The 14,969-nt window shown below is 36.1% G+C and overlaps 1 protein-coding gene across 2 annotated transcripts in view; it reads right to left on the reverse strand.

Annotated features, from left to right (window-relative positions):
- KIFAP3 (kinesin associated protein 3) overlaps positions 1-14,969 on the reverse strand; it is a 167,936-nt gene that overhangs the window by 105,240 nt on the left and 47,727 nt on the right. For both annotated transcript variants that reach the window (XM_004706740.3, XM_045298136.1), the window contains exons 9-10: positions 14,349-14,527; positions 5,286-5,448 (exon numbers count right to left, since the gene is read on the reverse strand). In XM_004706740.3, coding sequence (XP_004706797.1) covers positions 5,286-5,448; positions 14,349-14,527 — 342 coding nt within the window. The remainder of the gene's footprint in view (positions 1-5,285; positions 5,449-14,348; positions 14,528-14,969) is intronic.

Here is a 14,969-nt window from a genome sequence, read left to right on the forward strand (position 1 = left end):
TCGGACATTATAAGATATGACAAAATAATAATTTATAAATTATCAAGAGTTCATAATAGAGGAGGGAGCGGCGAGGGAGGGGGGAAAACCAGGAGCTGATGCCAGGGGCTTATGTGTAGAGCAAATGTTTTGAGAATGATGAGAGTAACGAATGTACAAATATGCTTTATACAATTGATGTATGTTTAAATAAATAAATAAATAAAATTAAGATAAGAAAATTAGTATATAGGCTAATTAACTTGGCCAAGACCACAAAGATAGTTAACTTAGGAAGTCAATATGCAAAAGCATGTATCTGTCAGCAGAATCCTAGCTTTCAGTCAACATGACCTGTGCCATCATGAAGTGCTTCAAATGTTCATGGAAAAAATGGAATTAAAGGAAATAGAATTTTCTCATCAACTTTTAAAGCCTCTTCATACTACTGACAGGAAGGTTTTCTGTGATGGGTTGGCTATGTTGGAAAACCAACTAAAATTCAGAAAAAATGAAAAATTTCTTTCAGGGCCATTAAGCTGCTTGGCTCAATAATGTTTCAGTTCTTTTCCTGCCAGGCATTTTTTATTTATGTAGATAGACATGGCCATGTGCATTGTTTTAATCCATGGAATACAAGCAAAAATTAAATTTATCATTTCAGAGTGGAAGCCTTTGAGTGAGGTTTGCAATTTTCCATTTTCTCCTCAGGTTCTACGATGACCTGAAGGCTGTGAGAGTCTGGTCTGCTGACTGATGTTCACCTGGACGCGCACCCTCTCCTCACCTACCATGGCCATGTAACCTGAGCAAGAAATATGTGTTGGGTCTTAACCCACTGAGATCCTAAAGTTGTTCACCAAAACATTATTGTTTTGTCCTCATAACTAGTACATTTAATATATAGGTTTTCCTAGAAAAGAATGAATAAAAGGGGGGAGGAAGGCATTCAGCATCTGAAATGATACTGAAATAGATGCATAGTTTACAAAATAGTTATTCTTCAAAAGTTAATGCTGAATCAGTTATGATTTGGGATTTGGAACATGTCTTTCTTTTTAAGGCTCATTTTTAAAAGGGTCTGCAAAAAGTTATTTGACCTATAATATAAAAGAGTAGAAAATAATGGTGCCATCAAAATTACTAAAGTTATGTAAAGAGATAGGCATTTTTAGATGGCCTGAACACTTGCAAATATTACATTGTATTTTATAGAAGTTTAATACATTGTTCTCTATCCTAAGTGATTTCTCCTCAAAATGTACATTTTTCTCACCAACCTGTGTGATCAAGAGGTAAGTCTATGGGATCAGGTATCATGCATAAAACCCAAAACACCAAACCATTTTAAAACGAATGAGGGGTGTCGGAATGGAGACCCAAAGCCCATCTGTAGACATCTGGACATCCTTTCACAGAGGGTCACAAGGAAGTGACAAGCTACTCAGGGTGCAATACAACACTGATGAAACACATAACATTCCTCTACCTGTCCCCCAACACCCACTATCATGACCCCAGTTCTACCTTGCAAATCTGGCTAGACCAGAGCATGTACACTGGTACAGATAAAAGCTCTTGATACACAGACTCCGAGACAGATAAACCCCTCAGGACCAATGAGAGTAGTGATACTATGAGTGTTGAGGGAAGGTAGGGGGAGAAAGGGTGAACCGAGTGCAATGATTGACATGCACTACCCCCACAGGTGGACGAACAACAGAAACGTTGGTGAAGGGAGACAGCTGACAGTGCAAAATATGAAAATAAAAATAATTTATAAATTATCAAGGGTTCACGAGGGTGGGAGAGGAGGGGAGGGAGGCGGAAAAAAGAGTTGCTGATACCAAGGGCTCAAGTAGAAAGAAAATGATTTGGAAATGATGATGGCAACATATGTACAAATGTGCTTGATACAATTGATGTATGGATTGTTATAAGAGCTGTACGAGCCCCCATAAATGATTTATTAAAAAATTTTAAAATGTACATTTTTTCCCTTTCTTTTATCACTAGACATTCTATTTTGCTAGTTTTCTACGATTGTCAATAATTTCTTGACCTCTAAGGAGAATCAAAAGGGAAAACTAAAGTCACTAAGCAAAGGGACATGTGAACATTGAAAATTCAAAATAGAATTGCTGAGTTAAAATGCCATGGCTTATTAGCAATGAAAGTAGGAGAAAAATCAGAAAAGGCATGGCACACCTACCTAAATAGGAAGGTCCCTGCCCCCCTCTGTGACCCTAGTTACACGGGACCATGTGATACACATTGCTGTTCAGTGACTTTCTCTTAGAGTAATGATCTTCAAAAACCTATTGATTAGTCCTCAGATAGATCAAAAGATAAGTAACTACACAAAGCAAAAGAGCTGAGCTGTAACTTCCTGGCTTCTTTAATAATTGTTCAAATCAGAAGACCTCTTCTTTTGAAAGCGCCCTGGTGGTGCAGTGGTCATGCTTTGGGCTGTGAGCCACGGGGTGATATGATGAGGAGCATGGAGACTTCAAGTACTGGAGAAATGAGGACGCTTATTCTTATAAACTTTTAGGTTTATTCTCCCAGGAAATTTTTGACAGGAACTTTATTTGGCCAATTATCTATTTTATTTAGTATAGGAGGATTAGCCAAAGTTAATAAAGTATATCTAAACATTAAATGCCTAAAAGAATAATATTGCTTTCAACCAGTTTTTATCGAGCAGCCAAGATCAGAGACAGACATTTTTAAAGCCCTAACTTGTGAGTTTTGGAGACTATGTTTACAGAGAAAGGAGAAAAAGCCGTGTCTCTCCTGTGAAGCAGCCGGTGGTTTCAAACCATTCATCTTGTGAAGCACAGCCCAATGTGTAACCACTACATAACCACTGTGCCACCAGGACTCCTTCTGGTATAGAAAATTCTAATGCCTTAGGAATTAATATTGCAAAGAAAATAATGAGATAACACTGTAAAGAAAAATGCTACTCAAAGCTTCACCATGTTACCAGTATCTGAAGTTTCCATGATCATCACCATATCTTACAAAAAACAAAACCACCGCTCTGACATCGAATCAATGCTGCCTCACAGCTACCCTATAGGACAGGGCAGAACCGCCCTTGTGACTTTCAGAGACTGCTCATTCTTTACGGGACTAGAAAGACTCTCTTTCCTCCAAAGATCTGGCTGGTGGCTTGAACTGCTGACCTTGCTGATTGCAGGCCAGGCTTGTAGCCCAACATGTAACCCCTATGCCACCAAGAAAGCTCAATCAGCAACACTTACAATATTTCAATTTTTTATCAAAGAATAATGATAAGAAAAATGATAATAAGATCTAACATTTATTGAGAAAATACTATGTGCTACCAGGTACTACTCTAATTATACTACATGTATAATTAGATTTACCCTCGAAAGTATTCTAAATTCAGTGTAATAGAGGGAAATCAAGTCACAAAAAGTTTTGGTAGCTTGCCAAAAGTCACAGACTTAGAAGTAAACAAGAGTCACAATCTCTGGTTCCAGAGATTGAGGTCTAGAGGAATACAGATAATAGTAATTTATGTATTGGATATGAAATCTTTTATCTAAAATCTTACTATTAACAAAAATTAAAATAGCATGCAAGAAATTTTTAAAGAAAAGATAGGGTGGTGCTTCCTAAAACTCATTTTGAGGGGACTTGGGGATCTGGAATTTTTCACTTCTACATCTATCTTACCTACTAAATCATGTGGTAGTTAATAAAGCAAACATTGGTAGTAGATAGATCTGAGTTTGAATTCTAGCTCTGCCTCTTATCAGTTGTCTAATCCCAAATAAATAAGTTACTTATCTCTGATGGAAATTTCATGAGATTATGTACATAAAGCACATGGCAGCATTCAGTACATGTAAACCATGAAATTATAAAAAGGATAATGACAATGCCCAATGAGATACTGGATTAACTGACACTGAACAGTTAAAAATAAACTTCATTGTAAATCATTCCATACTTAAGAGTAAAAGACTAAAAATGATACTGCAAAATTAAAAGGAACATTCTTGAAAAATGAGCAAAACTTTGCTCAATGGTTAAGAAAGGCAATGAGATTCTAGCTTAAGATAAAATCAGGCAGAGAGGCACTCTGCATTAAAGAGCCTGTTTAAGGATTGCATGTATTTCAATATTGCCATCCAAAAAAAACAGAAAGTATTTGTCATCAAGTCAAACCTAACTTACGACAACTCCATATGTATCAGTGTAGAACTGACATACATGGCATTTTTAATGTTTAATGTTCCAGAAGTTGGCCACCTTTCTTCCAAGGCCCTTATGGGTGGACTTGAACTACCAACAGAATGTGCTAACCATTTGTATCGTTGGTTATAGATACAGTATAAAGTACATAGTGCAGAATGGCAGGCGTCTACACAGACAGAAAGCGGACAGATCACAAAGGATTTCAATGTTGTTAACTAAGAAGGTTGACATTACGTAGGAGAGCACACAAGACTTAACTCATTCATCCTAAGTATAGAGATCCAACTAATACCTAGAGAAAGCTTTAATTTAATGTGCTATCTCCTCTAACATAAGGAGCTCTGGTGATGCTGTGGGGTAATGTGTTGGGCTGTGATCCACAGGGTTGGCAGTTCAAAACCACCAGAAACTCTGGAAGAAAGACTGGGCTTCTACTCTTATAAAGTTACAGACTCGGAAACCCACAGGTGGTTGCTATGAGTCAGCACTGACTTGAAGGCAGGGAGTATATCCTCCAATATAGGATTTTCTAACTTATGCTATACAAGATTGTCTTTCTTTAGCAATCACAAAAGGCTCCATGAAGCCATGTATTCAAAGATCATAATCTGAGATCATAAATGGCATCTGCCTTTAAAGATATGATAAAGGTAAGTAATTTTTCCTCCTATATTCTCTGGCAGTACTTACATATTTTTCACTTGAGTTCAGTATGGGTAAGTGAAGTCCAAGGTTATAAGTTTCTATTCCATTTCATTTCATAGTACCCCAGAAATCCAAGTACAGACTGCTTTCTCATTAATTTATTCTGTTTATGCTTATTTTTTACTATTTACCCTTCTGACAGTCCCACCAAAAGAATATGTGTAGGGTTTTTTTTTGCGTGTGTTTATCTATCATGTTTTTTTCCAACAGTTTAATTGGCATATAATTCACATATCATATGCCATATCATATCATTCACAATTCAATAGTTCATTCACATCAAGGAGAGTTGTGAACCACAACCAGTTCAATTTTCCACTAATGAAAGAAAGTCCAAGCAGAGATATTACTAGTCTTTAAAAGCATACCCAGAAGTGCAGTGAGTTTGGGAAGCAGTCCAACTTGCACCATCTTATTTCTTAATCCAGTGTCAAAGGACAGATTCAGTAAAAGCCGGAGGGTGATATTCAACAGATCTTCATGCTCACACGGGATCATTTTAACTAGCTTTTCAACAATATCCATTTCTACCTGTGTAAAATGACAATACAAATAAAATGAAGTTCTGTAGCAAAGCAAGACAAAAAAGATTACAACTAAACATTTTTTTCTTGTTTTCTTAATTTTTATCTATTTCCTAGGTAAATATGTACTAATTGGTCCCCAGGCAATCCTTGAAGACCCAGTTTGAAATCTTAATTTGATTCAGTACAGGGGTTAGCACTTAATACAGGGTTTTCATTAACCCAGTGTTTTTAATGATCAAATGCATGTTATCATCTAGTGACGTTATTAAATGAGGAAGGATGAAGAAGGAGCATATAATGTAAGAATATTTTCTCCTAGTAATTTTTTAAATCATTTTATTGGGGCTCATACAACTCATTACAATCCATACATACATCAATTGTGTAAAGCACACTTACACATTTGTTGCCCTCATCACTCTCAAAATTCGCTTTCCGCTTGGGTTCCTTGAATTAGCTCCTCATCTTCCTTTTTCCCCTCCCCTCCCTCCCCGCTCTCCCTTCTCTCATGAACCCTTACTAATTTATAAATTATTATTATATCTTATCTTACACTCTCTTAGTAATTTTAAGATAGCAAGCATGTATATTGCATTGGCTAAGTCTGTTATAAAAGATAAAGTGTTAAATAACAAAGATATAATTGTGAGAACAAGGATGTATCTGACCCAAGTCATGATATTTTCAATCACCCCATATGCATGCAAAAGCTAGACAATGAATAAAGGGAAGATCAAAGAATCGATGCCTTTGAATTATGGTGTTGGCAAAGAATGATGACCATACCATGACAGCAAGAAGGATGAATGAATGTGTCTTACAAGAAATATAGTCAGAATACTTCTTAGAATACAAAATGCTGAGACATTATCTCATGTACTTTGGACATATTAGAATGGTCTGGTCCCTGGAAAAGGACATCACGTTTGGTAAAGAAGACCTTCAACAAGACATTTTGATACAGTGGCTGCAACAATGGGCTTAGGCGTAGTAAAGAGTGTGAGAATAGCCCTGGCCTGGGTAGTACTTTGAACTGTTGTACACGGGGTTACCATAAGATGGAACCAACTCAATGGCACCTAACAACAACAACTCCTCAAATACAAAACCACACCTACCACCACTGAGCCAATTCTGACTTACAGGGACCGTCTAGGATGGAGTAGAACTGGCTCTTTGGACTTCTAAGGTTGTAAATCCATATAGGACCACACTGTCTCACCTTTCTCCTGAACAACGGCTGTTAGCTTTGAACTGCTGATCATACAGTTAACAGCCCAACAGGCAATTCACTATGCAACTATGCATTAGTGAAACATTATTCTATAGGCAATAGAGTACCATTAATGTTTTTAATTCAGAGCATGTTGTAGTCAGCCCAGTACAAAAAATAAAATAAAGCAAAAACAAAGGCAACTTCTAGCAAGGCAGTGGACTAGGCACACAGATAGATATGAAATAGATGAAACATAAATCCTTGTCTTAAAATAAACAGCCATCTAAGTGAGACATCGGAAGAAGCATGCCTGGCTGTGTGATTTGAGAACTGTAAGTAAAATACAAATCCATAGGAGGGCAAGGTACAGTATTAGAATTTGAATTCTGAACACACAGTTTGCAGAAGGCTATGGATGGCAATGGATGACCGAAAAAAAACACACAAAACAAACCCACAAAAAGAACTCCAACTCATTCTCAAGGTCTCATAAGTAGATTAAGTTTCTGGTATCTCCCCTTTGACTACTGAGCAGAGATGGTAAAAGCCTTGTTATCAGAAAGAGTCCATTGTAGGATAGCTTACCACCATTTACTGCAACTGTAGCTAGGTCAAAATGTGACTCCTTGTGAACCATCTCCCTCTTGATCCGATGTCTAATTGCTACAATTTTTAATACTTTCAGCTTTGTTTTTGATTATAGTTTTTCTCTGTTTCATTCTGTCATTACTGTTTGTTTGCATTTTGTCTTGAATTTGTATGTTTTCCTTTATATGAAACTTAATTTAGGTAAATTTATAGTGACAACAACTGGATTAATAGATTCAAAGGGACATGACAGGGAAGGCAGGTGGGAAATGGGGAGCTAACAATAAGTACAAAGAAGAAGAAATGTTTTGGAATTGATTGCGGTGAAGTTTGTACAACTCTTATGAATGTGACTGAATGATTGAAATGTATGATATGTGAACTATATCTTGGTGAAACTGAAAAAAATAAACATTAAAAAATGTAAGAATTACTTGTGCCTCAAAATCCAAATATATGTAATTTGAAATATTGACAGTTAATGGTAAGGGTGCTTTGGTTATACAGATGAATCTAATAATTCCAAACATAGAAACTCCTCTTTTAACTCTTCGCTTTGTTCAATTCAGTTAATGAACTGGAAATAATAAATAACTAGTGAGAAAACAACAATGACAACAACAAAAACCCAGCACGGTACTAGTACAGCAATATACACATACACTAATGGAACAAAATTGAGAACCCAAAGTGTATAATCAATATATGGATAGCTGATCTTTGACGAAGGAACAAAAATACTTTAAATGGAGAAAACACAACCTTTATGAAATGATGATAGCAATACTACACAAACCATTTACCGAGGAATTAAACAGGGCCTGTATCTCATGCAATTTAAGAAAGTAAATTCAAGATGGATCAGAGAAACTAATGTAAAGCTTAGAACTATAAAGATCATCACTGAAAATATACGGACAAATTTAGGAGGCCTATTACATGGCAGAAGTACACTATCAAAAATCAGGAAAAATATACAAATAGCAGAGGCAAAACAGATGACTCAGAGAACCCCTAAAAATCAGACTAATGCACATCACAAGATTGCACTACAAGGGTAAAAAGAGAACCCACAGACTAAGAATCATTTTTAGCAATGGCATATCAGAGGACTAGTCTCTAAAATTTATAAACAATTTTAATTCCTCAACAAGGAAAAGACAAATAATCCAATTTTAAAAAGTCACAGGAAACAAACAGCTACTTCACCCAAAAAAGACATCCAGGAGGCCAAAAAACAAAACAAAAAAATGCTCATGTTTATTAGTCATTTGAAAGGTGGGAATCAAAACAACTATGATATATCATCTCTCCAGAATTAAGAGCAAAGTTCAAAAAAAGCAGAAAACAACAAATACTGGTGGGAATGCAGAAAGGGTAGCCCCCATCACTACTGTTGGGACTCTGAAATGATGTAGCCGCTGTGGCACTTACTCAAGAAGTTGAAAATAGAAAAAACATTACCTAGCAATCCCCCTACTTGGTAACTACTATAGAGAAATATGGTCCATGATCCAAATAGACATACACATGCTCATGTTCAGCACAGCATTCACAATAGCAAAAAAATGTAAACAAGCCAAATGCTCACTGAAGGAAGAAATGATAAGTAAACTTTGATACACACATAGACAGACAGATACAGTGGGATAAACATTATAGAATATTGATGACTATGAAAAACCTCATATCATGGATGAATCTGGAAGATTCAAATCAGTCAATCACAAAAGTAAAAATATTTTATGAGGCCAGTATTAGAAAAAGTTAAAAATAAAACAAAACACATTTTTACATTGAAAGAAACATTCTTTGATGTTTACCTGGGGAAGGAGAAGAAAGGGAGGGAAAGTCAGGGGCTAGTGTTAACTTGCATGGAAGGAAAGGCAATACATAGTAAGAGAGAAGTTGGTAAAAATGGAGGTAGGGGAAGGCACTGGAATGTTTGCAACAGTTAAAAGGCAACAGAGACAAACACAGTTTATATACAATCCTACAATCATGCTGATCTATGAGTAGATCCTTAGATAGACATCCAGGTTGAACAGGTGTGGGAGGAAAAGAGGGAGTATGCCACAAATACATACAAAATTGATAAAGGACATTACTTTTGCTCAAATATATGCAGGGATATGGTAGAGCATTCAGGGGGCAAAGTTATGAAAGCTTCTTAGATGTAACCAAATACTTTGAGAGAATAAGTTGGTGGATCTGGGGGATTAGGACCATAGTCTTGGAGGGCACCAAGATCAATTGGCATAACAGTTCATAAAGATAATGTTCGACATCCCGCTTTGGTTAGAAGCAACTGGAGTCATAAAAGCTTGTGAACAGCCATCTAAAGTGCAGCCATTGGTCTCCTCCATCCATAGGAAATAAGAATGATGAGAGACATGAAACAGTCAGTCCAATGGATCAATAACTCACTACCATGGAGTCAATTCTGACTCACTGTGATCTTATAGGACAGGGAAGACAGTCCAAATGGATCATTAACTCAGTACCAATGAATTGATTCTTATAGGACAGGGAAGACCTATAAGACCTGCCCCTGTGGGTTTCCAAAACTATAATTCATTTTTTTCCCACAGAGGAACTGGTGGTTTAAAACTGCTGACCATGCAGTTAGCAACCTAACATGTAACCACTATGCCATCCCCTAAATAGACGAATGGATTATGCAAACATGAATTTCCACAACCATGAAATAAAAAGAAATAGGCGGTAGGTACCTGACTAACACTTCCATCTGCTCTGAAAAGTTCACATTAGAAGTTTCTGTATAGAGTGCGATAAAATGTGGGATTAAACTCAAAAATCATAAAAGATTTACTGGTCAGATTGGCGGAAACCTGAGATTATACCCACCCCTCACTCACCCTTCAGGTCTAGAACTGAATTTTCTCTTATATTAGGATAATCAACAATTTAAGATCAAAAGAGTAGTATTTACCCCCAGACAAAATTCAGAGGCTGAGGAAAGGAGGAGGAATGAGAACAGGAAGTGCAGGTGGAAACTGAGATAAGCAATGGTCCATTGAGGGGATTGTAATGGATGAGTTTAAATAAAATGGGTATGACTTGTTCAATGTAAACCTGATTATCTGTTCTGTATACCTTCACCAATTCACAATAAAAAGTAAAAATAATAGCAATATATATTGACAAAGTGGTGTTTAAGGAGCCCCAATGACACATAGTTAAAGGCTCAGCAGTTTGAACCCCCCAGCAGATAGAGCTACGGAGAAAAGACCTGGCAATCGGCCAGTCTCATCAGTACCAAAGCCAAGGACACTCTGTGGTGCAGTTTTTGTCCATCAGATGAGAGGAAGAATCAATTTAATGACATACAACAAGTGATGCTTATCTCCTGAATCCAGGGCTGGTTCAGCATCAGAAAACTAATGACTAGAATTCATTATACCAACAGTCTAAAGAAGACAAACTATAAAATCAATTCAATAAATGTGGTAAGGCATTTCATATTAAAATCTCAGCAAATTAGAAATAGAAACAGAATTAGTTATCAAAAACCTACAACTAATGTCATATTTAATGTGAAAGATTTATTGTTTCCTCCAAGATCAACAATAAGGCAGGGGTGTGTCCATCCTTCCCACTAAATTTCAGCATTGTACTTGCGAGCCTTGCCATTATTTCTAGCAATAAAGCAAGCAAACTACACAAAAAGAGTAAAGGTGAAAAGGTAGAAATAAAACTGTTTCTATTTGTAGGTGATGTTAATTGTCTAGTTAGAATTCCCCCAAGATCTACAAACAAAAAACCAGCCAGGACTAAAAATTATTTAGCAAGTCATAGGCTACAAGGTCAATAAACAAAAGTATCTGGTTTTTGGTGCTATTGAAAGAAAATATTTAAAAATTGCTTAAGACAATAGAAAGAATTTTAAACAAACGATTGACCTGGAAATAGAAAAGAGTATGAAACCTATTCTATTATTGGAAAGATGTTTCTTGAGCAAGTCACCTAACCTCTCTGATGCTTTGTTACTTCGTTTGCAAAACAAGGAGGCTAGATTTACTATCTAAGCTCCAGACAAGATCTAGAGAACTTGATTTCATAAGCTATAAATAAAATACATGTTTCTTCAACAAAACATTAAATATATATTGTTTATAATAAAATCCTTCTATGATCTTAGAAAATAATTTACTTTTCCTAACCTCCATTTCTTTCTTTAAAAAAGTTTTTATCAGACCTTCCAGTTCCATTATTTAACCAGAAAATAATTTTAATAATACTCTTCAGAGATAATTTTTGATAAAGGTATCAGAAATGCATTACGTCAATATAAATCTAATCCTTACGTAGCAAACACATATTGATGCCAAATCAATTTGAATCATGAAAACCGACTAAAGGCAAAACTAATCTAAACGACATAAATGCAAGCATACATTTCAACTTTATTACAGGGAAGGAACTCTTCCCCATATTCCACCTACTCAAGGGATACATATATATCACCATGTCATCAGATCCTTATTAGATATAAGATCAATGAAAACAGAAAATATGGTTTTTATTAATTCCTACAAGTGAGTCAAACTTAAAGCAATACCAGGCACATAGTGAACATCAATAATTATGTGCTAATGATGAAGATGACAGATGATACTAAATATCTGTGGGTAAAATAAAATTTCATGTATTTCAAATATCAGAGTTCAAGGCATTTATTAAATACTTGTAAATCAGTTTCAGATTTTTTAAAGTAGGTCATGTCATTCAATTCAGTCTCCTCCCTAGTTAATTTTGATTGTAGTAGAAAAATATTAGGCAGAAATATACAATTAGACTAAATGAAGGGGAATCCACTTCTACTGATATCACATGGCCACATGACTTACATTGCATGCAGTTTTAAAAACCATCAACGATTCCATTTCTAGAAATCTACCCTAAGAAAATAATCAGAAATATAAACAAAGATATATTTACAGATATCTTCATTGAAGTATAATCCTTAAAACTGTTGACACCTTAAATATATGAAAAGATGTGTTTAATACATGTCTATTCAATATAACATTCACCTTACGCAGATTTCTTAATGGCTTGGAAAAAAGCAGATGATAAAAATTTATACTTTATATACATGGGGAAAAAAATCGGAATTGAGCTGGGCAGAGCAGAACATTCATAATACATATTCTTCCCGCTTGGCGAGCACAAAGCAAGTCACTCTGAGTTAGTGCACCCAGTGGCATAGCCTGGGAAGGGTCTTCTCTCTAGTCACAGTGAATTTTTTCATAAAAGCGGTTTCGCTCAAACCTCAGTTTTTGAGATGGCCAATTTAAGAGAACACTGTGCAGCTGTGAAATTATGTTTCCTGCTCAGGAAAAATGCTGCAGAAACTGTTGTGATGTTGAACACCGTTTACAAGAACAGCGCAATGGGAAAAACTCAAGTGTCTGAGTGGTTTTCTTGTTTCAAAAAGGATGAAATGTCAAATGATGACAAACCTCATTTCTGGATATCTATCAACATCCCCTATGGATGAAAATGTCGACTCGTAATGCAATTGGGAGTTCGTTCCACCAGGTCAGACTGTTAATCAAGCTTTCTATTTAGAGATTCTGAAACGATTGCATAACAATGTATAACCAAAAAAGGCCTGGTTTGTGGAAGATGGAAGACAGGGAACTAGCTTTGCCACCATGACAATGCACCTGCTTACACAGCCATCTCAGTGAGGCAGCTTTTGGCAAAAAACAGCATGCCTCTCTGGCTTCATGAACCTTATTCACCTGACTTCACTCCGTGTGACTTTTTGTTTTCTTGAATGGAGAGGAACATGAAAGGACAGTGCTTTGACAACATAGAAGGGGTGAAGAAAAAAGCAAGGGAGGTGTTGTCAAGCCATCCAAAGAGATGAGTTTGAACAATGTTTCCAAGAATGGAATCGCAGATTTGACAAATGTATTACATGATGTAATGGAGAGTACTTTGAAAGTGATAAGGTTGCTTTGTAAATAAAAATTAGATACATAGCTTTTGAAAAAAAAAGTTTTTTGGGAAGGTACTCTCTCATCTATTTCTGTATTATATATCTACCCAGGAAAAGGAAAGACTTCAAATTCAGTTTGTATTTCTCAAAGATTATTGTGTCAACATAATTAAAAATAGCAAAGAATAGTCAGCAGCCCACTACAAAAACATCAAACAAGAAATGAAGAGGACCCAAACGAATATACTGGTGCTGGGAATAGAAGGAAAGGACCCTCTCAAGAGATACTTGAAAAGCAGAGTCAACATGCTGTTCCTACTGATTGGAACCGTAGGTGACAGAGAAATGATTGGGCCAAACTATAATTACACAAGTATATACAGGAAGAAAAATTGTGCATAGGAAATAGTATGTTTAGATGATCCTGAAGTGTAACAATAAGTTTAAAATGTTTGCATCCATTAAATTTAAAATGGCATGCACTAAGTTTCATATAGGAAGCCTGGTGGCATGGTGGTTACGTGTTGGGTTGCTAACTGCGAGGACAGCAGTTGAAACTACTAGCCCCTACTCTGGACAAAAACAGGGTTTTCTATCCTGTAAAGAGTTACAGTTTCAGAAACACACAGGGTAGTGCTATACTGCCCAATAAAGTCACTGTCAGTTGGCATTGATTAATAGCAGTGAACTTGAAGTTTAAAATAGAGGCCTGGTGGCACAGCAGGCTATGCACTATGCTGCTAACAGCAAAGTTAGCAGTTTGAAAGTGCCAGCTACTCCGTAGGAGAAGGATGAGGCTTTCTACTTCCATAGAGATTTACAATTTCTGAAATCCATAGACAGTTCTATGCTGCCCTTTGGAGTCACTAAGAGATGCAATAGACTTGATGGCAGTGAGGAGTTTAAAATATAGAAAGGCTCATTCTATATACAAGGAAAATATTTTTATCTAAACAGCTTCAATTATCTGAAATAGTAACTCAGTAAGGACATTTCCTACTGAAGCCATTTAAGTGAGCTACTGTGATTATAAAATATTCATTCAGAATTATCTCAGAGAGTTTATTAGCAACATATTCTAGCTTGAAAACACATAGCAGAAACTATTTCAAGATGTTTTATACATTACCATGTCATTTTTATTCTCCATAAAAATGCTCAGTTTCTTCAAGAAAGATACAACCAGAATAAGCAGCTCAAAATTGTCCCGATCAAGAGCCTTCACCAGCATATGAACTATGTTTTTGTTCCTCATCTTTAGTTCTGTACGAGTATCTTCAGCAAGATTCAGAAGTAAATAAAGAGCAACTAGAAAAGCAAAATAGAGAATTGAGTCACTGGTATATCAAATCAATAATTAGATAATTTTTATTCTGTTAAATAGTTAATATAGTTTAAAAAAAGGTCATGTGATATAGTATTTGGAAAATTTTAACTAGTTAGTAATTTTTCTTTGTTGTTGCTGTTAACTACTATTGAGTCAGCCTATAACTCATACTGACTCCATGCACAACCTAACAATATTTAACCCCATCACCAACTGTGCGATCTTATGATTTTCATGGGCTGATTTTTGGTAGTGAACCACTGGGCCTCTCTTCCTAGTCTTAGTCTGGAGCAGGGGTCCGCGGGCCACATGCGGCCCGCCGAGGACATTTATCTGGCCCACCAGGTGTTTTTGCTCCATTTGTTTTTTTACTTCAAAATAAGATATGTTCAGTGTGCATAGGAATTTGTTCATAGTTTTTTT

Source organism: Echinops telfairi, unplaced genomic scaffold (genome assembly GCF_000313985.2).
Source record: "Echinops telfairi isolate 266 unplaced genomic scaffold, ASM31398v2 ScPeMD7_7424;HRSCAF=8462, whole genome shotgun sequence".
Taxonomy (NCBI): Eukaryota; Metazoa; Chordata; class Mammalia; order Afrosoricida; family Tenrecidae; genus Echinops; species Echinops telfairi.